This window comes from Corvus brachyrhynchos, unplaced genomic scaffold, assembly GCF_000691975.1.
Source record: "Corvus brachyrhynchos isolate BGI_N302 unplaced genomic scaffold, ASM69197v1 scaffold31, whole genome shotgun sequence".
In the NCBI taxonomy this organism is placed as follows: domain Eukaryota; kingdom Metazoa; phylum Chordata; class Aves; order Passeriformes; family Corvidae; genus Corvus; species Corvus brachyrhynchos.
Window position 1 is genome coordinate 1,649,300 of NW_008236196.1, and position 24,106 is coordinate 1,673,405.

Here is a 24,106-nt window from a genome sequence, read left to right on the forward strand (position 1 = left end):
GGGAAAGAAAGGTAATTCTTTATAGCAGGAAAATTTTGCTTTATAGAATATTTTGCATTTGCACACTTTGAAGAGGCAAATAGATTTCAAGGGTAGAATTTTGTCTAAATTGCAACCAAATTCAAGATGATGTGAAGCTGAGAGGTTTCAGGTGTGACAAGTTTAGCTCATAGCTTGTTTTAGAAGAAGAACTGAATATTACTGGAAATTTTCATCTAGAGGTTTAGAAGCACAGATCTGATCAGTCAGGGATAAGTAGTCCAAGGGATAGGTAGTCCACAGAGATTTTCAGAAAGCTCCAGTGTAAAAATGATGAATCTCCAGGTCTGTTTTATCAAGAGTGTTATAGCAGCACCTGCCATAGTATTGGAAGGAAAGAGAATTGGAATTGAAATGTTATTGCATCTCAACTCATTTTTAATGAACAATTTCTCCCTGCACATGCTTGGAATAAGGAGAAAGCAGGTACTAGAACCCTCTCCCATCTGGAATAATTGCTCAAAATAAGTCATGCGATCAATTTTGTCTTTCCTTGTTCCCTAGATTGTCAGTTCAGCTAGCACATCTAGTGACACTTCTGCCTCCAATGGCTTGTACCTGTCTTAAGAGTATTGCAAAGTTGTGTTCTTGTCATAGAAAAGTGTGTGGTGCAGGTGTCTTTTCTGTCTTTTCTGCTTTCCCCAAGAGCCTTCAACACTTCTACTCTGTTTTCTGCAGCACACCTCTATCTGCAAAAGCTGAATTGTAAAGCATGCCAGTTTCAACCATCATAAAGTTGTCATGCCTTCTTGTGACTAGATTATCTGGTCTGATTATTTTTTGGACCAAGACAAAAATATTTTGTTGTTCTGAGAAACAAACTCTTGTGGTAATGTCAGTGTTAGAAATAAGGAAAATAATTAGGCAGAAGTTGCTAGCTTTTCCTTTTTTTTCCAAAGCCTCTTCTTTTTCTTCAGCTGGTGTTCTTTTCTATAAATGAAAAAGGCCTGTCTATTGCTGGCAGCGCTGCACACCTGGAGGTTTGACTGGGAACATGTTCTGAAAAAAGATGCTTTGAAAGGGTGTTACTCCTGTTACAGTGGAAAGCTGTATCTCCTGTAGCTGTTAGATTGCTGCCATGCTCCTAGATTGAATTGAACCATTCAGTGTAACTTTAAATCATGTCAATTATTTTCATAATTCCAACTCTAAGGCGGCTTTGTATTTTTAGCTGGCTTAATAGTACCACTTGGCCATGACTTTCAAGGTGTTTTCCAAAGGAGAGAAACAGCTTACTTGGAAAAAGGTTATTAGGCTAGAAGGCAGTGTTCCCAGTGGCAACCTCTCCTGATTATTTTGCAGCCCCTGCTTGGCTGCCTGTTTGGAAGCAGCTTCCATGCCTTGAACTAGAGCGTTTAGTAAAGGACACAACTTGTTTCATGTGTGGAAATCTGATGAAGAACAGTAGAAGTGTAAAATGCCAAGCTAGCCATGTCTTTGCTTGTTCTTGCATCAGCCAATCCCTAAAATTCCTCATCTTGGGAACACAGAAAACATCTCATTGAAACCTGTGACTTAAATGCTTCCCAGAGCCAGGCATCCTGCCCAGCTCCCTCCATCCTAAACTCTCATACAAAAGGGATAAAGACCATGAACCCAGAGAGGGCTGGGAGATTATTGGTCTAACAGACACTCTCCATTCTCTACCTGGATCTGAAGCCAGCATTGACTTAACCCTGTGCACTAGTGTGAAGGCTGGAAACCCCAACCTTGCCCTGCTTTGTGTTGTTAATGAAACGCTAGAAGACAACAGTAAGCAAATCAAAAAGCCTCACTAGACAGCAAAAGATTAATCCCATCAGAGTGAACACTTTAGTCATTCATCCATCAGTCTTGCTGTGTGCAAATTGAGCCCTAATGATGCATCAGTCTTTGGCCTTGCTGCTTAGTTGTTTTCCTTCTTTCACTTGTAAATCTCTCTCAATTCCCATGTTTTTGAGGTTTTGGTTGCTAGGCTTACAGCATGTTAGAGAAACACTCTGAATGATACTTGAGCCAGTGAGAAAAGATAACTTAAAACAATTTTTCTGGTTTGGTAGCTCCTTAAATGGAAAATTTCACATCATTATTAATATCTTATAGGCTGGATTTATTTTTTAGGTCAGTCAATGAGCAGCACTTGGTCCACAAAGGCATTTTAGAGAGATTGTTGTAGGTTAACCGGCTGTGTTCAGGAGTAGATGTAGTCCCATAAAAATCAGTAGAGGTTACGTCGGCACTAAGACATTCAGTATCTATCTACTGCAAAGCTGGAAGAGGGCTGGGCAGGTTCAGTGTGCTGATAAAATTTCTGTGATATGAGCGGGTTTGTCCTAACATTCACCTTGTGCCTTTTGGTGGCAAATTCATCTCTGCACAAAATTATTTCCAGGTGATCATTTTGATCAGAGAACTGATTGTAAGGGAAGTTCATGTTCAAAATGCAGTGGGGTCAGGCCTCCCTCCTTGTAAGGCCCTACAGAGGGGTAGGGCAGCTGAGAACAACCTTGATTTAATCTTGATTTAATCATCCCAGGAATCCACAGAGGTCTGCTGCTTCATGAAGCAGATGGAAAGACAAAACTGCAAATTAAATGTGAAACTGAGTGCTGATTCTTACTGTAAATATTTCTGAATTTATGGCAAATGTGCTGCAGTGGAATAAGAAAATGGTGCAATTCTAGGCATTTACAGATTATGGGCTTTTCAGTGGAGGTACTTCTGTGATTCCTGGTGAGCACCTGTTGGTTACAAAGTGCTTGGTTAGATTTTAACATACTTTCTCTGTTCCTCTGCAGGCCTCTACCCCTGCTGAAGGCTGATCTTTTTAGAACTGTATTTAAAACACTCCTGCAAGACTTTGCACTTAAAAAACCTCTTCTGCAAAGTCATAGGGCCTTTTATAAGGGGAGAGAGGTAATGAACTGCAGTGTAATACAGGCCAGATTTTTAAAGGTATTTAAGTGCTATAGCAATGGAAATTGAAGAACTAGATGCTTTTGGAAATCCCTCAAGATGCTTAACTGTGTCTGTAGATGCTTTAATAAATTTGTTCCAAGTGGTTTGCCTAAGGTTCAGTTAGTCACTGCTAGAGAGTTGAAATAGGAAACTTTCTCTTTACTGCTGTAGCCATTAATCATTTTTTGCTTTCTTTATGACAAAGCGATGGGAAAATGTAGCTGTTTGTAGAATCTGATGGAATAGGGAAGAAATAGTAAGGAGTTATAAAATGAAAGTTCAGCTTTTTTCTGAGTTGTAGACTTCTCCTCTAACCTTATAACTGTAATGGATGAGTGTAGACTCCCACTGTTTGTCTCTATAATCACCATGCAGTTAATCAAAATTATTTGCGAAATCCTTCCTACAGTGTGCTTAAGAGAAGTCTTAGGGAGCAAGTCTCTGAAAGAATTTGATCTCCTCAATGCATTTTGATAGTAAAAATCACATGCTATTATTTCTTTTTTTCTGTTTGATCATAGTCCTTGTTGCAAACTTAATATCTGATTTGAGTGTTTAATGTTTCCAACTTTGCACTCATTTTTCTTTATATCATCTCATTTACTTATGAAGACAGAGTGAGTATGAATTCCAGGTGAAATGTTTTTTTTTGTGTTTACAAAAAATAGCAATACAGTCTCCACAAGTAGGTTTTAACAGTGAAATCCTTTTACCCTATTTTTCATCATTACTTCATATTCTCATTTTACTGTTTTTCTCATTAAATGCATTTGTTTCCATTAACCAGGATGCTGAGAAATTGGCCGGTGAAGACCATGCCTGGAAAGCAGTCAAAGATGCTGTAAATGAAGTGAGATATCCAAAATCGAAAGAAGGTATCCTTTCAGTGACAGGCTACAGTCTGTCATTCAGTTGTGAAAAGAGCCCCTTAGTACACAGTTTCTCTTGAGATTAATTTCCTTACATTTACATTCTTTTTATTGTAATGTTTTTTAATTCATTCGATGTTTAAAATGTGTAATATTCTTAATTGTATTAATAATAGAGTCTCTGATTACTTGGAATGGAACTGCTTCATGGCAGGAATAGTAACTACCAAGCACGTAAAGGGATATTTTGGCTCTGCTTTATATTTGTGCTATCACAGCCCACCATTTCATATAAATCCACTTCTAAATGAAAGAAAGCTTAGTCTGGAATGTTGTTAAATTCTTTGTTCTGTTACTCTCAGTGTGAACATTTACAGGTTCTCATTCTTTGCACATCAATGACAATAACAAGGAAATAATCACAGTCAGGTTCACAGCAGACATTATAGCATCATTAAAATAAGATTTAATAATATATAATAATAATTGGTAATTAAGCAAATTGAATGAAATTATCTTGCACTAATAAACAGAACTGGAGTCTAATGGCTGTCATGTAGATATTCAGTCCAATTAAAGAAATTAGTGAACAGCAGCAACCAAGAAAAGATGAACAGAAGAGCAGTGGAGATTTTTACTAGAATAGTATGGGTTTGTTGAGCTCTTTCTTATCTTGGTCTGTTTGGTGGAATTTCCCTGACTGGGTATTTGGCCCATTGTGGCAAGATGCCTTGCCTTTTTGAGAAACATGGGTTTTCTCTCAAGCTGGAAAGAATTTAATCTTCCAGTACTCCTTTTCGGCAGCATGAAAAACAAGTTTGCATAATTATATTCCAGGCTGGAAACAAGTGATCACAATTTACACAGTAACAAAAAACCCAACCCATTACACTGAGTTTGTTTCTTTCTAATCCAGAGAGATTAATTTTTTAACAAAGGGGAAACACTCATCTCACCTTGCTTTAATTTCACATAGTTTCTAGTCTGTTTTAAGTTCCTCTGTAGTCACTGGATTGAAACAGACAGTACTGAAATAGATCTTCAGGGCCCATGATTCAACCTGCATGTTAAATTATAGATATGCAACCTGAAGTTGCAATAGTTCTTATACTGAAACTATGCAGTCAGAATACTGGTCCTATTTAATGCTCCTGTATTTAATTGCAGGAAAAATTGCATTAATGTATTTTGCAAGTGTCTTTAATTAAGATTACTGATTTAACTGATAATTAAAAATTAATCAAATGCATGGTAATATAATATATCAGGACTGGTTGGAAAAATCTATTGTTTTCTGTTCAGCTTCTGTTCTCAGTCATGGGCTATTTGAAATGTGTCATCTTTACTTCCACATTTACTGCACCACAATACCAGAGCTAACTGACATGTGGTGGTGAGTGCAGTACTTGAAGAGGGAACTTGACTTTTTTCCACTTGCCAATAATGAGTAGAAAACCTTCCTGGCAGACTGAGGCACACAGTTATTAGTTCCTGCATATATAATTTTTTTTAACAAATTAACCCAACAGTTTCTACAGTAGAGAAAGTTGGTGACTCTCACAGTCTGACCTACTGATTGTAACTGATGCAGTGTTGTAGTGCTAAATCCACTGTTAGATCTGCTTGAGGCAGTCCTCCTCTACTCCTGGGCAGATGCAGGACAGGCAGCTCTTTGGTACTTTTGCAGCTGATGGCAGGTTTTCTAGTTTGCAGTTTTATATACCTGCAAATTTGGTCCAAACAGGTTTTGTTTTATAGCACATCTGCTATTAGATGATAGTGAGTGAACAAAGCAGAATAATGAGAAGTAAAAGCAGACATACTGTGCATCAGCTAAAATGGTAATCTTTCAAGAAAGTCAGTGGTTTGTACTTTCTACAAAAATTGTATCAAGTGGAAATAACATCCCTCATTCTTCTGTTTTTCTGTCCTTAATCAGTTGTAAAGAATACATGGATGTTTGCCAAAGATATAAAGGTTAAGGTGCAATTTTATAATAACACATTCCTTCCCTTATATGGCTCTTTCAATCCAAGGGCATGAGAGCAATTCACAAATAATTAGTTTAGCCTTGTAACAGCCATGCTATAAATCCTGGCCCACGGTGGTCACATTCTTAAATTTAAGTATGTAAATATTCCCATGTTCAAGATGGACTAATTACTTCATCACAGGTTTGTCATTGTACACTTTAAATTCATTGCTGGATTAGTGTGAATAGTACTTGGAGTAATTAGTGAAGATAACTAACTGCTGGGCTTCCTTGAGCTGATTGTGTGGAAAGGGCTATAATACAATCAATGTTATTACTTCTCTTACTGTAAGTCTAATTTTTTCTTTATTTCATTTTTTCTTACTTATGTGAGTGGTATCTTTTTGGTGTTTAGACTGCTTGCATTCTGGGACTCCCAGGGGTACAATCACAGGTGGTAATACTCATTTGAAAAATGCAAATATTGGGGTTCAGATTAGGTGTGGTCAGAGAGAGAAGAATCTGGTCCACAGAGAAGTCAAATCAGTGTAGAATGTAATGAGAAAAGTGATGTGTGCTAAGTAATATCTAAAAAAAGTGAAAGCAAGGTTATCTTTCCTCCATTCCAAACTCACAAAAAAATCTTCTTGTAGCATTGAAGGTGAAAATCTCCTTTACTGCCAAGATCATTAGTCCTGAATTACAGTTAGACATCAAAACTGTGATGCTTTTCTTTCTCATGCATGAAACATGCAGCTGTACATGAAAAAAAATCACAGTGCTCTTTATGACTGTTTCAAGGAGAAAGAAAATGAATTAATTTTAAGAAAAGGTTCTAATTTCATGAGAATTCTAAACAAAATTTTGAACAACTTAAAAGAATGAGTCATTATATCTTTTTTTAGTGCTGGGGCTTTTTTAAAGACACATTTCCATGGACTCTTGCCCCTGGCTTTAAGAACTGTAGTATCTTAAGTAAATAATGTTTCAGTACTTAAATAAAAGTTATATGAATTTCTGTTATGTATTAAAATATCCTTGTAATTTGTCCTCTTTCTTTTGCCATTTATTGCTAAAATACTGCCTTATTTAGAAATTGTTTTGCTACATATAAATGAAGCACAGTTACCTAAACTACCACTTCTCTATTTAAGTATTTTCAAGAATTGTAGCAGAGTCTGGAATGATGGCAACTTTTCTATTTTAATGCTTTGTAGCTCTTACTCCTTGCTAAATAGCATTTAGAAGTTGTATTTTTGTTTGATTAAATATATTTCTTTAACTAAGGCCAATAACAGAATGGAAGCATGTTCTGGCGAGATGCCAGAATCTCTTGAGCAGCAATGAGGGTCATCTACCAGATACAAATATCTATCAGCTGAAAATGCTTGACTGTGCCATGGATGCCTGTATTAACCTTGAATCTTGGGAAGAAGCATTGTATTATGGCAGCAGGACTCTGGAACCATACAGGTAAGGGGTGTAATTGGTTCAGCTGCTTCCAAAGATGGGGGAGAGCTGGCTGTCTCATTAAAAGCGAAGACTGCACTTCATCTTGATGCTTCTTACTGTTTTTATTTCTTGTGTATATCTTGCATTGATTTCTAGGTTAATGAATGAGGCAGAACTCTCATTCTGCTTTCACAGTCAGGCTGAAAGCAAATAAAAGGATAACAGGAACTATAATAATAAAAGCTGGTTATTATCCCTTGCTTTTTCACATGTTCAGATGCTGCCACATCCCTGGTCAGAAGCCGACTTTCAGGCTCCATTGACATGAGGGTATCAGTGTTTTATGCTGAGATAGGGTGAAAGTGAGGGACAGGTAGCTGGTTGAAATAATGTATATTCTCCATATACTCTATACATAGAGTTTACAGAAAGAATAAAAAAATCTTGCAAAATGCAATTTCAACTGGAAATTAAAAAGCTCCTGGTCCTTATTTTAGGAAGAGGTCAAGGTGGTGAAGTACTTGCTTCTCTTCTCACCTGGTCAATACTTTCTCCTGTGCTATGTGCTGGGAGAGTTTCTGAGTATGATGGTCATTTGTTGATACGGAAGGATAGTCTAGGAGATCATACATCATGTGGTAAGGCTTGAAATTGATTGGAACCTGGGGCTGTAATGCAACTTTGGTCATCCAGTAGAGAAAGGGCAGGTGCTTCTGCTTCTCTAAAAGCTTTAAGACTCACATCTTTGGGTTCTGAATAGTTCCATTGTTTGTAACTAAGTGTAAGCCTGTGCTGAGTGTCCAGAGATAATGCCATTCACACATGAATATTCATTCTTGGTGAGGTATTTCTTAGAGCACCTATTTCTTCTCTTGGTGCACCACGTGATGTTTCAGTGCAACATGTGATGTTGAGAAGTGTGAGGGGTGTGCTAGAGCTGAACAATATGCTCTGCTGTGAATATGAACATTTCAGATGTTACATATTTTCCCTAATCAAATGGAGATGCCATCAGCATTCAGCATTTCACCTGAGGAAATTCCACATGGCAGCCTGCTTCTGAATAAAACTCAGGGCTTCACTTGAAGAACATAGTGTTTCAGAGCTTTCACTAAAAAGTGATTGTTGATAAAACCTGCATAGGCTATGGTACATCACAGCTGTGGAGTAGCTCTGTGTTCATAATGACTATTCCTTTTCATAGAGGAGGACATGAGTGCCTACAAATTTTCACATTTCTTCAGGGTGAAATTCATGTTGTGCATGTCCCACTTAACCTTTTAAACAGGGCTTATGTAGTACTGCAGCAGTACATGCTTCCTGCCAGTGTTCTACCTTGTGGCACACTTCAGATGAACAGAGTAGTCTGCCTGTTTAAATATTCCCTTATTAAGTAAAAAACCCAAACCTCACTTGTTTTGGGTTGGCTTGGTTTTTTTTATAACTTGTTAACTCAGTTATTCACAACTGAAAATGGAGCATTTTTTTCTGCAGACATTTCTGAGAGCAGAGATTACAGTGAGACCAAGTGCAATTTTACCAGATAATTTAATAAAGCTTTCTCTGTTTTGCTTGCTGAAGTGTACCATAGTTTTCAAGCTGTTAAATGCAACAGTTTGGAGAGGAAGGAAAGGATTCGACTGTGCATCCAGTTAGTATCTCTTAAGGTAATAATTATTTACATGAGATATTTGACTTTTTTTGCACCTTGTAGAGCTTGTCCTTATTCTCTCCTCACCCAAAAGCATTATTTAAGAGAGATTTTCAGTTTTTTCTTTTTCTTTATACCTTCAAGTCATCACTACAAGCTTTGACACACCTGAAACAGAATCTTCAGTTTCTCATTACACCAAATTGTGCCCTAAGCAGCAGGAGAGAAAATCCTAAGAAATCCTTTGGGATACATTGAATTTCTCCTGTTGAATCAATCTACTGCTTGGCTGCTCCTGCAGTTCCATTATAGCTACCTATTTTCCTTTCCTCAGCTCTGGAAAAAGTATTCATACAGATCTCCACAGGGAATCACCTGAGAATTCGTGCAGTCCATATAAATAGGAAATCATTGTTACAACTTTAAAGGCTCTGGAGATTTGGTCAGAACCGGTTTTAATTTCGGGTAATGTGTTTATTGTGCATTTTTCATTTCTTTAGCAGCAAGATTAATTTTCAGTGCTGTGTAACACATTGTATCATAATGTATGTTTTCATTATGATGGTTGCTGTCTTTTTCAGAATCATCCACTTCATGTAAGTGGCAGAGATAGATGTCTGAACTACACAGAACTGATTTGTCATGCTGAGTATCAGCCCCTGTGTTTTAGGTAGCGATAGTAACCCATAAGGAGCGTTGTTCAGGACCTCTGAAATGGTTTTAGCAAAAAGAAAGGGAGTGTCTGCCAAGACGAAAAGCTGCCTTCTCCTTTTGTGCTGAACCATAGCCATCCATTTTTTGTTAAAACCTTCGACATGTACTTTCACTGAATAGCCTAAGCCAAGCGTATCTACACGGCTTTCCTTGTAAATGCTACAGTAATAGCCTGTCTGTCCAAGAGCCTTAACAAAAGTTAAGACATTTGCCTAAGTGAAAGCTGCCCCACGTCATAGTCAGCACTCAGCAGCTTGCAAAAATAAACTTCCTTTCAAAACCCTCATGAGCCTTAACCACAGAATAACAGAGTATCAGCAAGAGGTGTTACACGGGTTTGTCATGTCTCAGTTAGCACATTCACACACTGGGCTGACTGCTGCTCATGAAGGATCAGATTCAGAGATACTGAGAAAGACAGATTTCCCTTTGGTTACCTCAAAGGAAGGACCCAGCATTTAGCCCTTAAATTACTGACAAGGCACATATGTTCTGGGGATTAGGTCTGGGGTATTTTTTCCCCTTGTCTCAAGTATTCAGTGCTTTACACTGCTGCCAGAAGGTGGAAGGATGCATCTGTTATAAAACTCTGCTAGATGTCCTCAGCTATTGTGACAAGGGTGAGAGGAGGAAAAGAACTATGTGACACCACAGGCCCGCTGGACTGACCTGCTGGATAACACCATGTCACCTCTTTGGGGTCATGTGATGTCAGGTCTGGTGAGATTCTGATACAGAGACAACAAAAACGTTCATCGATTTCTGCTCTGCACTGCTCATAATCCCCTGCTGAATTTCAAGCTAGTGTAGAAATCCCACTGATTTTCAGATGGGTTGTTTTAATTAACAACCCTTCATTTCCCGTGCTGCAGCATTAGAAGTAACTGGAGGGTTCCAATATTAACAAGAGAAAATTCCTTTTTTTCATCCCATACAGAAGTGTTTTGCAGAAGTGCTGCTCTGGCTCTTCACCCAGCAGCCTTGCACATCCTTCCCCCTCCATCCCCTCTCCACTGAGTCAGCACAAATACAGGGCTGGTGCAATGTGACTGCTGTGCTTCTGGAGTGGGAGGGAGCTGGGTAGGTGCAAGCACCCCGTATTTGTCTTATCTGTGCATCATTTGTCTGCCCTTCTGCCTCCTCCTATTCTCTATCCCTTCCAGTGATGTTTTGCAGTACTCCATTACTTCACCTTTTGCCAGTGACTGAGTTCATTTAGGACATAGGGAAAGCAGTCCCAGTGAGTGCAATTTTGGATTGTTTTGCAAAGGGCTGGGTTTAAGAACAGTGGCTGGTATGTTCTTGGGTTTTTTTATGAGAACATGGTTGAATTTTGATTGGGTTAATGAAATACCAGGCAGGAATTTTTGATTTAGAATTCTAAGTCAATATACATGATGGTCTGTATTTTCTAAGTATGTGAACTTCAATCAAAAGGCAGATTAAAAATTGATGGTTGCTATAGTATCCTTTTCTTGAGTCCTGACCTTGTAAAAAAGCCAAAAATAGCTGTAGAACATAATATTCTTGGAACAAACCCTAAACCTATTTTGTCTTCTTCAAGAAGGCTTTCCAATAAAGAGTTTTACTTTCTTTTGGTCTGACTTTTCCCCCTTTTTGAACGTGTTAAAAAAAAAAAAATCATCCTGCTTTTACAACTATGTGTTTTGCAATACACATGTGATATATTCAGTGACTGGAAATAAATTGTTTCATCAAATATATATGGTTCTCTACTGAGCTCAACAGACTTCTGAGTACTGGCTAGTTCTGAGGGACTTGAATTGAATTTACATTTACATTGATAGTTACAGAGCCTAAAAATATCCCCAAAAGTGCACTGCAGTGATAACTAGGGCCACTGGGGGATGCTACTGCTTAAGGGTTACAGCCTGCATTCGTCGCCAGTCGTCACCCTGGTTATGGGGGGTCCCTTGGGGATTCGTGCGTGGCTGGCAGATTTTTGAACCTACAGACAGTACTAATTCAGTGACCAAAGTTCAATGTCTTAATCATAAACCATCAGTTGTAAACATAAATCTTACCTCTGGGATCACCCGAGAGGGAGAGAAAAATGTCAAGGTGGAGAAAGCAATTTAAAGAAAGAATGAAACAAAGAACAGAAGGAATTAAATCTTCCTTATTCACTTTGCTGGGGTTTTAGGAAATGCCCATGGCATTTAATGTTTAGAGAAAAATGTGTCACAAGAAGAGGAAAACCCAGTATAAATATGAAAGTATATTGTCTCTGGTTAATTATAGGTAATTCTTCCAAAAGACAGATGTTTGTAGCAATATTTGCACCATTTTTGGCTTCAGTGTACCTGTTTTGTCGATACGCAGGGAGAATGTTTGTCACTGGGCTGATATGTTTAGGAATCCATTAAAACACTTCAGCAGCCCACTTCTGTCTTCCGTTCCTCCCTACTTCCTCCCCTCCAATCTCAACAGCCTTTTCCAAAAAACAGAAAGAAAGGTTTTACATCTGAAGTCTGGTGCCTAAGTTATCCATGACCTGATCAATCCCTTTCCCATGTAGGAAATGGATTTTCTGTTTTGCTGGTTGCTTGTTGCATACATCTGCATAGCAGCATCACCTTCAATTCTTTGGTTCTTTCCTAGTTGTTTTTCTTGTATCTTTCCATCACATCCATGAGTTGTTCCCCAAAGTGATACTGACCTGCATAATCCTCAATGACTTCCATAAACTCACACTCCCATAAGTGCTCCACCTTCTATCTGTCTTCATTTTCATGTATTGTGTGTATGGGTAGAAATTCTTACTATTCTCTCCAGTCATGCCAGCTGTTTTGTAGGTATAATTTTGATGTTACTGGCTTGTCCAATATACTCTATCACACATGAGTAGAAGTTCAGCAACAGCAGTGTTAATTTGCAGTACCTCCTTCAGTGTATACCACATTTCTTAAATAGGCTAAATTTTCTTAAATAGCTTCATTGCTGCAAGATTTTTTTTTTTGTCAGTGTATGTGCAGTAGCTCTGTATTTATATTCTGGTGCTTACTATCTTCAGTTTGAGCTTCTAGTTTCAGGTTCAGTTTCTAGTTTCACCTTACGCTTATGCCAAGAGCTGTTTCAATTTGAATTTTACAGATAGTGATCTTCTAGTGATGTTAGTGAACTAAATCACTATGTTTCCCAGAGCAGCATTTTTCTCTGACACAACAAGTGTTGATTTCTCAGTCTCTCACATAGCATTTCCAGGTAGTTTTAGATGATTCTTGAAAGATCTGTGTTCTTTGCAATGATAACTTCATCTGCAGTGAATCTTTTTCTTTTTTCTTTTTTTTTTTTTTCACAGTGGGATCTCTTTTGGATTAAGATGTTAGACCATTCAGGGGTTCATGCTTTATCTCAATTAAGGATTTCAGTCCTAGTCATCTGCCTACCAGAACCAAAAGACTCAGTTTGGTTCTGATGTTCTTGGTTTGTTTGTTTTTCTTTTTTACTTAAGCAGTAATAGTTGGTATCCTTGTCTTGTAATCAGGGCATCCTTTCTTCTTTTTTTTGTACGTTCATGCTTGGAATTTACAAAGTAAGGACTTATGCAGCCCTTACCTGAGCTCTTTTCATTAGTCTGCCTGCTATTACACACTAATTAAAGGACACACATGAAAAAATATAAGCGAGTATATGCACGAGCAGACATTACAAAGACTTGCGTGCTGTGAAAAAAATGCGACAAAGTTACTCAGTCGGAATGGTTTTGAGAATAGTTTTGGGGAATTCACAGTGTCTGTATGAATTTTGCTGAGAAGAAAAGGGTGGAAGAATTGATGGCATACAGATTCTAAACAAGGGTTTGGTTAGAACCTAAACATAAATGGGGTTGGGAAGTGATTTCAAGTGAGTAATTACCTGTTAAAAAATAGAGACATGTGAAACATCTATGGAGTTTTGGATTCCTTTGACAGAAACTGAACATTGCTTTGCAAAAGCTATTTTAGTGTCAGAAATCATGGTGAAAGGGAAAAAAGGGGAGGAGAATCATTAAAAAAGACAGATAAATTACAATTTTATCTCTGATGAAAGAGAAAAAAGAGGGGGCATGAAGGAAATAGGTGCAGAGAAGCTATAAGCAACAATGCATTCTCTGAGGGGAGAATTGGGAAGAGTCTGATTTTAGTCAGAAAATACCTATTTCTTTGTTTGAATAAATTGTCAATTTGACTTGAGGAAGCAGAGAGAGGAGACTTGGCAGTACTTCCAAGGAGGAGATCAATTAAGAGTTTCTCATGATAGAGATGCAAACAGTGGTGAAAAAGTAAAATTGTGGTATTTAAGCTAGAAACCAGTCTAAGAGATGTTAGAGATAAAGGCTGAAGAAGATGAAGAGGCAGTATTTTTTTTCTACTGAAAAATCAGAAAAGTTACTGGAAAGGAAAACCATAATCATGAGGAAGAGAACAGGAAAGGAGCAGTGGATAAGGAGAGCAAAGAAATTTCAGAATGTAGTTTGTTTAAAGGATGAATCAATGCAAATGGCCAGGGAGAGTGAGTGATTGAAAGATGGTGCTTTGAAGAGGAGTGTGCAGAGCCTGAAAATTGAAGGAGGTATTGTCAAACAAGAACCATGCCAATGAATTACTAAGTTCCTAGTGACGTGATCCATCCAGCACAGAATCCAAAGAATGAAGATCACAGAGGTTCTGTAGAAAAATAGGTGATGCTGAGTAAAGCTGAAATTTCACAGGCTGATATTTACAGGAAAAGGCAGAGAAAAAGAAGAGCATGAAGATGAGAGGAAAATGTAAGTTACTGCAGTGAGAAAATCCTAGAGACCACATATTTACTGATGTGATGGTAGACTACAAGCTCACCAGCACTTGAATTTGCCAGTTATTGAGTAAAAGGGCTAAAATGTAGTGGATGGTGTAATTAGGAATGCTTTACTTGGATATACCTGAAAACCAGGAATATCCTATTTTCGGGTGCTGTGTTACTAAGCTTGTGCATAACCTTACCTTGGTTAACAGGTTCATGCATGCTCCTGTCCACCATATCGAATCTCTGTGAATGGTATTTCACTTGACCTGGTCAAGGTTTGTTAATCAGTTTTCCTTAACCATATAAAACCAGAAAATCCAGTCTTTCTATACAGGGAACATTGGAGGTATCAAAATTTATTCTAAATTATCTAATCCTGGTATGAGAAACAACACAGCCACATTAGGATAGCACTGTGCTTGATATAATTCACAGTAGAATTGTGCCACAAGGAAATGCTGAGAATACTGACTGCTATGCAAACCCTAGTTGTGCTACCTCATAAATACAACAGTTTCTGGCCTTCAGTAATTTAGTCAATGCCTAATCTTTTTCTTACTTATCTGGACAACATCTAATACTGGATTATGCAATTTCAAGTGAAAGAGCTGATGTTGTGTTGACCTTCTTGTCAACTGTAAAACCTTCCTGCATGTATTCCCTTCGCTGCCACAAAAGATACTGCTTCCTTTCTTTCCACTCTGGTTTTCTATTAGAAATTCTATCTGCTTTAAGCCAGAATCCCAACTACTGTCTGTTGGTATCTAACCCTGAGATGTTTTTCAGCCTTCAGGTAAACCAGTTCCATTGTTAAGGAGGTGATTCAGTGCTTCTCCTCTCTTCTTCTGTTCCCCTGAGTATACTGGAACCTCTTTTCTCAGGTTTGGTTTGTCATTTTATCATCAGGCAAGACACAGAAGCCTGAATCAGCTTTAGCAATGTGACTTTGAAGATGAAAGTAGGAAGGAAGAAACAAAAAGCAAATGATTTTGGATAGAGAGCAGAACAAAGATGGTAACTGATTACAAATGCTGTAAGGCTAAAAAAAGGCAGGCTGTAGTGCTGCTAAGGAAAAAGGTTCACAGAAACAGCAAGAGGCTGCCCAAAGGGCCATGAAAACTGATGAAAGTGAGAGCAAGATAAATAAATCAAAGAGGAAAAAACCACCCTCAGAAAAGTGCGTGTTCACTGATTAATAATAAAAATTATGTATTTTGCAACCAAAATAAAGTCATCTTTGAGGAATGCAATGCACACATGTCCAGTAAAAGAACAGTATGGGTATAGGATATAGGCAACCAAAGAACAGTTACAAGAAGCCTAGAAATATCAAAATTAGGGCAAAAAAGCCTTTCTTTTAACTCCTCCTCATCATCACAAAAGATAAAAAAGGGAGAGTGCAAGAAAAATGGATGCTGCCACAGTTGCAAACACTCTCCTAAGAGGAAAATCAGCATTCTCTAGCTATGCAGTGTGCTCTTAGACGATACGGTTCATGGGCTGCCAGAAGTGAAGATAAAGTTCTGGAATGAAAGTGTTTTCATTATAGCCACATCATGAATTCATTTCCATGTTAATTCAGGTACGTTGAGTGATGCACACCAAGGATTTATTATACTTTTAAGACTGGCCAGCCTTTCAGAAGCCTTCTGAAAACTGGCAAAAGTGACAGCCAACAAGTAGAAGCATCCTGAACCAGGTCTTTCTGCTTGAATCACTGTTGGCGAAATAGAAAAGAGAAAGAGAAAGGAAAATATTTTCATGCAATAGTGTGCTTGGCAGACTTTGAAAAGTGGAATTAGATCCTACATTGCTACAAAACAAAAGTCTCAGTATATGCAGTCATAAAAAGGAAAAATATTTAGGAGATTAATTTTCTCAACACAAGGGGAATTTGCAAAATTTACCAAAGCATTTTGTGAAGTACTTCACTTTAGACAGTGGCACAAATTATATGTTGTGAAAATGTTTATATAAATACGACTATCAACCTTGCTTAAGAAGAATGGGAAATTGCTGCATGTTGTAGTTTGAGATGTTCTGAAACACAGACATTGTGTCCTATGAAATACAACACGACTTCTCAATTCTTACCAAAAAATCACAGAGTAACTTATTACCAGGGGAATGCCCTACTAATTAGTTGCTTGCTCTCATAACAATAGCTAAAGATAAGTTATCTTGGATATTTGTCTCCATACCACACCAGCATAAGGTCTTTTATTTTTCAAGGGATTTCAAAATGCCTCACCAAGTTGGGCAATATTATCTCTACCAATTCAACATCTCAGAATTTTGAGATGAAAAACAGGCTTACATGCTTACAGTAAGATAACATCCTGAATGCATACTCAATCTTTAACTGTTGCTACCTGTCTGGATTTAGTTCATCTGTGTATTGTCTTGCTTTGCAGTTCGAATGAGCTCCACCAATGCTGGACGTTTATCAAGAAATGCTATCAAATTGTGTTGGGTTTCTTGTGCCAGTAGAGAAAAAAACAGAATTGGAGGGGGTGGGAAGTGTGGGTGACAGGTCTTTTCCATGTGACAGAGGATCAACATTAATCAGTGACACAAAAGTATATTGACTTCAACTAAAATTGTTAATTTTATTAAGTACCCCATGCTTTCAACCCCCTGTCTTGCTCTGAGAGCAGCACAGTCCTGGGGAAGTACTCCTGACTTCTGATACCTTGAGGAGAACAGAAAACTACTGTGGTTAATCTATGATGTGTTAAACTGTGTCCATCAAAGAACAAGCAACTCCAGATATTGCAGGGGCACAGGACTTCTCCCATCTTGTTTGCAGTGGTGAGGACTGTCACTGTTCTTGATCTTTGCATTTGAAAAACACCAGGGGAGAGCATTGACTGCATCCAGTGACCCTAAAAAAAAACCCACAGCAAGTTGCACTCAGACCCTTCTAAGATAAACAAGAGAAGAGTGACAACAGTTTTTCATAAATTAAAAGGACACATCTCAATGGAAATCAGTCATGTCTTGTGCATCCCAATTTCACTGTGGCACTCAGCAACATACAGTTCAGTGGGGGTCAGTCTCTTCTGAAAAGCACTTCACTGGGGGTCAGTCTCTTCTCCCAGGTAACAAGCGGCAGGATGAGAGGAACTGGCCACAAGGTGAACCAGGGGAGGTTTAGACTGGATATTGGGAAAAATTTCTTGACTGAAAGGGTGGTCAGGCATTGGAATAGGCTGCCCAGGGAAGTAATGGAATCACCATCCCTGGAAGTATTCAAAAGGTGTACGGGTGTGGCACTTGTAGATATGGTTTATTGGACAGCACCATAGTGCTGAGTTAACAGTTGGACTCAATGATCTTAGAGGTCTTTTCCAACTTTTATGATTCTCAGATTCATTGTTGATGATAATGGTGTGATGTACATAATGGGGGATCAGTCTGCCTAGAGAGCGAATTACTAAGTTTTCTTCTATAAAATCTACTTCAAAGGTCAGAACGGGATAAATATTTACCAGGTTGAATGAGGAAAAAATTTACTTACAATTTTTCTGCTATTCACCCCAAAAAGCTATCCCTTCCTTTTTATGTCCTGTATTTAATCATCAAACAAGATAAAGTTCTTGACTGTTCTGAGCTAATAGAACTTAGTTTACATCAAGTAAGGATGCAAAGGATTTTCCATGAAACTTCACCTTTCTCCCAAGCACAAATGCAGATATTCATAAGGTATGTTCACACTTGCATATACTGATATGAGTTCCTCTTGCTGTCACTGCTTCCTAACCAGGTAAATTCACAATTAATTGGGTGCTGATATCTTTAGAAAGTTGTGTTGTATTTTACTTCACTTTTTCAGTTAATACTGGTTTTTATGTATTATTTCCTGTCTTTGCAGTCATTTTACCAACATGTCTTTGTAATGGATTCAAGCATATATATGCATGCTTAAGCCATCCAAGTTGCATTCCAGTAAACAGCACACTCCTTTGGCCCTTTCTGCACACTCCTCAGGTGGCTCATCCCTGGCTCTCAGGGCTACCCTTTGGCAAATTTCTGCTTACTTTTGTTTAAGTGAGGTTGACAAAGGTAATTTGATTTCCAGGGTCTTTGGCAGTGCTAGTGACAGCAATGGCTTATACAGAGATACCTTAGCCTGTTCCTGAAACAGAGTTAGTGTGTTGGATTCAAGGCCATAACACTACCCCAACTTGTGATTAAGTGCTTAGTGAGTTCCATTTCCTTATAAGAACATGTGTAAGAACCCAAGAATGTATGCCACAAGTGAACTGAGCATTAATCTGTCAGCAGCTTAAGTGTGTTTGGGATAGTGCAATGGAAATATGTGGTATAGTGACACAGTGTTTGTTCTCTGCGAAGCACTTAAGAGCAGATGGAACCTGTAAAACAGATTGATTTGTGAAAGTGTGCAGCTTCTATCAGATTTGCTTGATGCTTACTTGTTTTAACCCAAATAAACACAGGCCACATGTGCTTGAATTTTCAGTAAGGTGGTGGTAGCTACATGTGGGGAACCCAACATTAATAAGTGCACAGAAACTCATCAGGAAGGGACTTCTGTTTAAGAGGCGTGCTTCTTCTCTAAAATAATGAGATGGGTAAAAATTACCGTATCATTGAGGATATATCCTAAGGAACTGAAAAAAAAAAGATTAAGGATTCTACAACAACATAAAGAATACGATGCTGGAGTCTCATTACAGTTAAATGGAAAATTAAGTCCATAGCAGGCATGTCTTAAAATTCTAGTATAAATCAATAGCATCTATAAAAATGAGGTAGGGTTGTATGGAAATTACATAAAAATCTGTAACATTTTTTATTTAAATGTTAAGCATCCTATAGAGCTGTTGAAGCACACTGTAAAACTCTGCAGACAATGGTTGTGGTTGCAAGCTGAATTCCACTAAGGTATGTATGTAAGGAAAGCATTACATTTGCATCCTTAAAGGTGACTTTTTGGTCTCTTCCACTTGTTAATCTGAAGAAATAATAAATCCTACATCAAGATCTGGATAACTCTTATTTGTGTAAAGCTTCACCACTACTTTAAGGATAATGAGTTGTGTGCCGTTGCAGCAGTGACAATTTAGCTTTTATCTTTTGGAATTTGGACCAAGTTGAACCTTGGCATGGAATTTGCAGATAGCCTACATTGACATTTATCCTTTTGTTTTATACTGAATTAAATCAGTTTAATGAGTGAATCAAAAGAAAGGCTAGATTTTCAGAAGCTTGGGGTTTTTTCATTTTTTGAAAGCAAGCATATCAATGAGTCTCCCAAAATTAAAAAGAGTATGTGGATTTCTGCCATCTTGCCTTCTGTATAGTGCAGAATTTCTGTACCTGTAGCACAGATCTTGTTTCAGCTGATTGCGAGAAATTTGCCTGGGGTGAACAGAGTAAGAAATAATATTAAAAATGTGTCTCTGGAAATATAATTCTACTCTTGTGAATTGTGTGTGCTGCAGTCTTCAGTTAACTTTAAAACTACATTTTATATGTTCTTCAGGGTACAGTATATAATATTCTATTAAGCTATTTTGCATGTGGTGTTGCTAAGACACATCCTTAGCATGATTTTGAAAGGCTCAATAAATGTCATACCTCTTCAAACCTAAGGGAATCTTGACTATGCAAAATATGGCAAAATGTGTATAGCTGCACAAAAAAACACAGACCCCAACCCTCAGTTGTTGCCACAGCAATCATGTGTCATGCATATTCTTTCTACCCAGAGCACTGGAGAGCAGAACAGCAAGGTTCAGGGACATGCCATAAAAGAAAGATTGTCCCAGTAAGAGCTCCGTTTTTCAGCAACCACTTAGAAATTAAAGGCATTTCGGTGTCAGTGAGGCTTCTATGATTGTGTTATCTGTGTGTGTACCTTTGCTTGTTAGTGCTACCTAGCAACTTGCATTAAGACAGACATGTCAAGCATATGAGGTTCCTACAAGTCAGTAGAAAGTAGGAGGTCACATACAGAGTGCCTGTAAAGAGAGAAGATGTTTAAGCTCATGTTTGAATGTATTAGTAGACACCAAAATGTCCACATAGCAAAAAAAAGTTTTAATATCCTGGTGGAGGGGGAAAAGCTCCACACCTGTCTTATTATTGTAGCATAAAACAACCATGAGTCACAATGAGTTTGGTAAATTTAGGTGCTCCTACAACTAGTTGAAAGCCGTCATTCTGCTGCTCACCTCAGTGGCACAGCTATAGGCAGAAGCTAAACCTGTCTCACCCTTATTGAGGAAAGGGAGAAGGTACAAAGGACATGAAAGAAAGCCATAAACAGCAGCCTATATATTTCTTTATTCTGAGGCTCATATTTTCTCTTAGAAATGATGTCATCAGAGCTCAACATCTGCATTTTACACACATGATATTGCATCTCAATGAATGCTTTAGATTAACAGAATTTACATAGAATCAGTGAAAACACTTGCTTTCCTGTCTGCTTTTTGTGTTATGGAATTGTGGATTTGGTATGTTTTAATTATTTTTGTTTTATTTTTAATGTATGGAGAAAAAAAATACCATTATAAAAATGGGTAAAAATTTTAAAAACAAGGAAAATCTTAAATTGTGTCTGCAGTTTCAGTATTACTTGAAGATGATGTGGAAAAAAGTCATTGCATACACAGCAGTTCTTAGTACACTGCCTGGATGAGGTTGAGAGGTTTTGTTGAGTCTGCATTCTTTCATATGTCAAAGTCAACACAGTCTTTGGCTAATGTTTTTGGAAAAAGTTCAAAGCCATCAGGTGGAATACTTGGCACTGTTGTAGTTATTGGCAAAGTTCTCTTGGCTTCCTTAAGGCTTGAATTTCATCTCTTGTGCTGGTTCTAGATCAGTCAGCTATAGGTGGCTTATGGATGAGTCATACAGAAGAGTCCCCAGTATTTTCAGAGCTGTCAAAACTCGCATGCCAGGTAGGAAACTTGGTCTTCTGACCTCTCCTTTTACTCCCCACCCCTGGTAGGGTGGCTGTTGTTTATCTTCTCTGTATCTGTCACACCTGACAAAAAGGATCTCTGGAAAAAGTTAGCTGGAATAATTTATCTCTAGGTAATTGGTTATCCAGAAGCAATGCTGCAACAGGTCCTCCTCTTTTGTGTGCCTGGAAGTGCAGTCAGTCACATGCTCATGCACTTGTCATCCAGGGCATCTGTGTGTGGTTCCTGCAGTGTGTTACTCTTCCTCAGATCTCTATGGAAAAGTGCACTTTCATAAATTTAAGACCTAACTCCTTTCACATACATAATTTTTAAATTAGAAAACTTCTCTGTAAGTAAGAGAGCTGCACTTGCGACTTTTGTTCACTGCAGGAGTTTTTGTTACAATATGTTGACAGATGTTTCTATTTCTCCCTGAGTTCAATGACCCTGCTCTTTAATTTTAGCATAGCCATGTTTTGCAATTTTACCCTATTCTCAATAGTTGAAGATACCTGCTTTTCACAGCCTGATGGAGATTACAAATTTAATCATTCGATTTATCATGTAACCCAGAAAAGCAGTTACTTAGAAAGCAGAGAAGATTTTGTGAGCCATCATTATAACACTCTTTGCTGTGTAATGCACCTTCTTATGCTAAGCAAAAGGGGTTTGGATAATGAAAAAGAAGAATCCAACATCATCAAGCTTTTCTTTTTATTTATGAACCTGTAACTTAACATCAGTGACAAAAAGCACTGAATGAGTTAATGGAAATAAAAAGTGAATTTACAATTAAAAATTTTGAAACTGTCCAGCTACAATGCTTTCCTTTTGAAAGCACACTGTGCAGTTTAAGAGTTTGCCACACACTATGACAGTCCTTAATAAGCTGGTATTTATGCACTTAACATTTCTCAGAAATTTTTTTTACATAGGGATTATATTGGGCCAGATGCATCCTAAGATTGTGTATCTATTGTTGTGAAGATTGATACTTGCATGACTGCCAACTTCTTTACTCTTTCACAGCTTTTGGGTTTCAGTGGCTTCAGTACAGTGACTTTATTTCAAAATATTTTTTAAAAGCAGACAGAGAGAGGTCGGTGGATCAGAGGGACCAGAGGTAAAGATATTATTTAACTTGGAGTAGTAGAAAAATGAAGCCAGTGTGTCCTTAGTGAGAATAAATCCAGCTTCTGACTGATGTGCTGGTAATATGTTGGTTGTGGTGATGCCTGAGGTGGCCACCTAAAACACAGAGACTAGACAAGAATAAGAGAATAAAAGTAGGTATTTATTTGAAGGCCCTTCAAAGGTACACCCTGGGCAGTCTAAAGGCTAGAGCCAAGATGGACCCTGGGTCACGGGTTCGTCACACTTTTATAGGTTTGGTCCATTTGCATATCAGGGTTAATTCTCCAGTTATAATCTCAGTTAATGATGCAATTACCCCAAGCTGGCCCCCCCTTCAGAGGCTTTTAGTTTACACATTTTGGGGCCTGGTGTCCTTGAAGAGCAAACCCAGAGAGGTCTGTTGTGTCTAACCAGCAGGAGAGAACAACAGCTAACAGGCCACATGAAACTTCAGAGTTACACACTAGGCAGTGCAGGATTTGAAAAACATAAAAGTTAAAACCTAAGGCATCAGTGGAAATGTTGGGGATGGCTCATCACAGTCTGAAGGAGCAAGCCCTGATTTATGTACTGCTTTGTTTGTAATAGCTGCCACCATTGTTCCTTCTCTGGTGTAAAAATATCTCCAGTTTTGTACACTGTCTGCCTTGTGTCACTGCATGACAGTTTCATCCCCAATGCCAATCTCTGTGTGCCCTTTGTCCAAGCTATCACTGACCTTTACGTTTCTGCTGATACAAATCGTACCAGACCAGAGTCAAGTGATACTTGTGTAAGATATATCCAGCCTTCTGTGTCTAATAAGAATACTACACTATTTCAGAAAAAAAAAAAAAAAAATTAAATAGACATATTTTAAAGAATGTTGTGTGGTTTTTTTCTCCTCCTGAAGACAGCTTGGTAACAACAGTCACTCAGGAGATCTCTTTTTCTTCTTTACATTTAAATGTTTGCCTTTTGTAAGGCACAGATTTTCCTGAAGTGCTATCTGTAAATGTACGAGCATACGGAAAAGTTGGCTGCAGACACGTGCAATGAGCATTTTGCATTTTGTGGACTTCTCATATCACAGGATTTCAGAGACCAACTCAGTATGCTTCTTGTAGCCTTTCACTGCTTGTTAATGCACAGGTACTTCATGATAGCTGTGATCAACACTGGAGTAACTCTGGCTGTAAAATGCTCCAGGCATGTTAGCTCTAAAGGAAAAAATATTACCATGCCAGTTCACTGGCCTCCAGAGCTAAGGGAGCTATTTTTCCATTAGATTTTTGCCTCTGAATGACTGACTTTTTGTGCTGGTTCACTTAATGATAGCTATACTGCAGTGTTCATGCAGTGCCTGTTACACATCACAGAATTCACTGGAATTCTCTAGAATTTTAGAAGGGCATAATGGATTTTATAGTGCAGGAACGAGAGTTTCCCAGGAGTGGAGACTTTATAACGTTTCTCCTGCATGCATTCCATCATATCTGTCTCAGGGCAAAGCTCACACTGTGTTCCTTACCTTGGGGAACATACTACTGGTATTTTATCTTCTGTTATCTTGGTGTTTTGGATTACCAGAATGTCTTTGAGATTTCTACTTCAGTGCCATATTTAACTAAAA

General features: G+C 38.1%; 1 protein-coding gene across 3 annotated transcripts in view; it reads left to right on the forward strand.

Moving 5' to 3' along the window:
- Positions 1–24,106, forward strand: part of SMYD3 (SET and MYND domain containing 3) — a 371,713-nt gene that overhangs the window by 314,045 nt on the left and 33,562 nt on the right. For all 3 annotated transcript variants that reach the window (XM_017740180.1, XM_017740187.1, XM_017740197.1), the window contains 2 exons: positions 3,764–3,851; positions 7,116–7,290. In XM_017740180.1, coding sequence (XP_017595669.1) covers positions 3,764–3,851; positions 7,116–7,290 — 263 coding nt within the window. The remainder of the gene's footprint in view (positions 1–3,763; positions 3,852–7,115; positions 7,291–24,106) is intronic.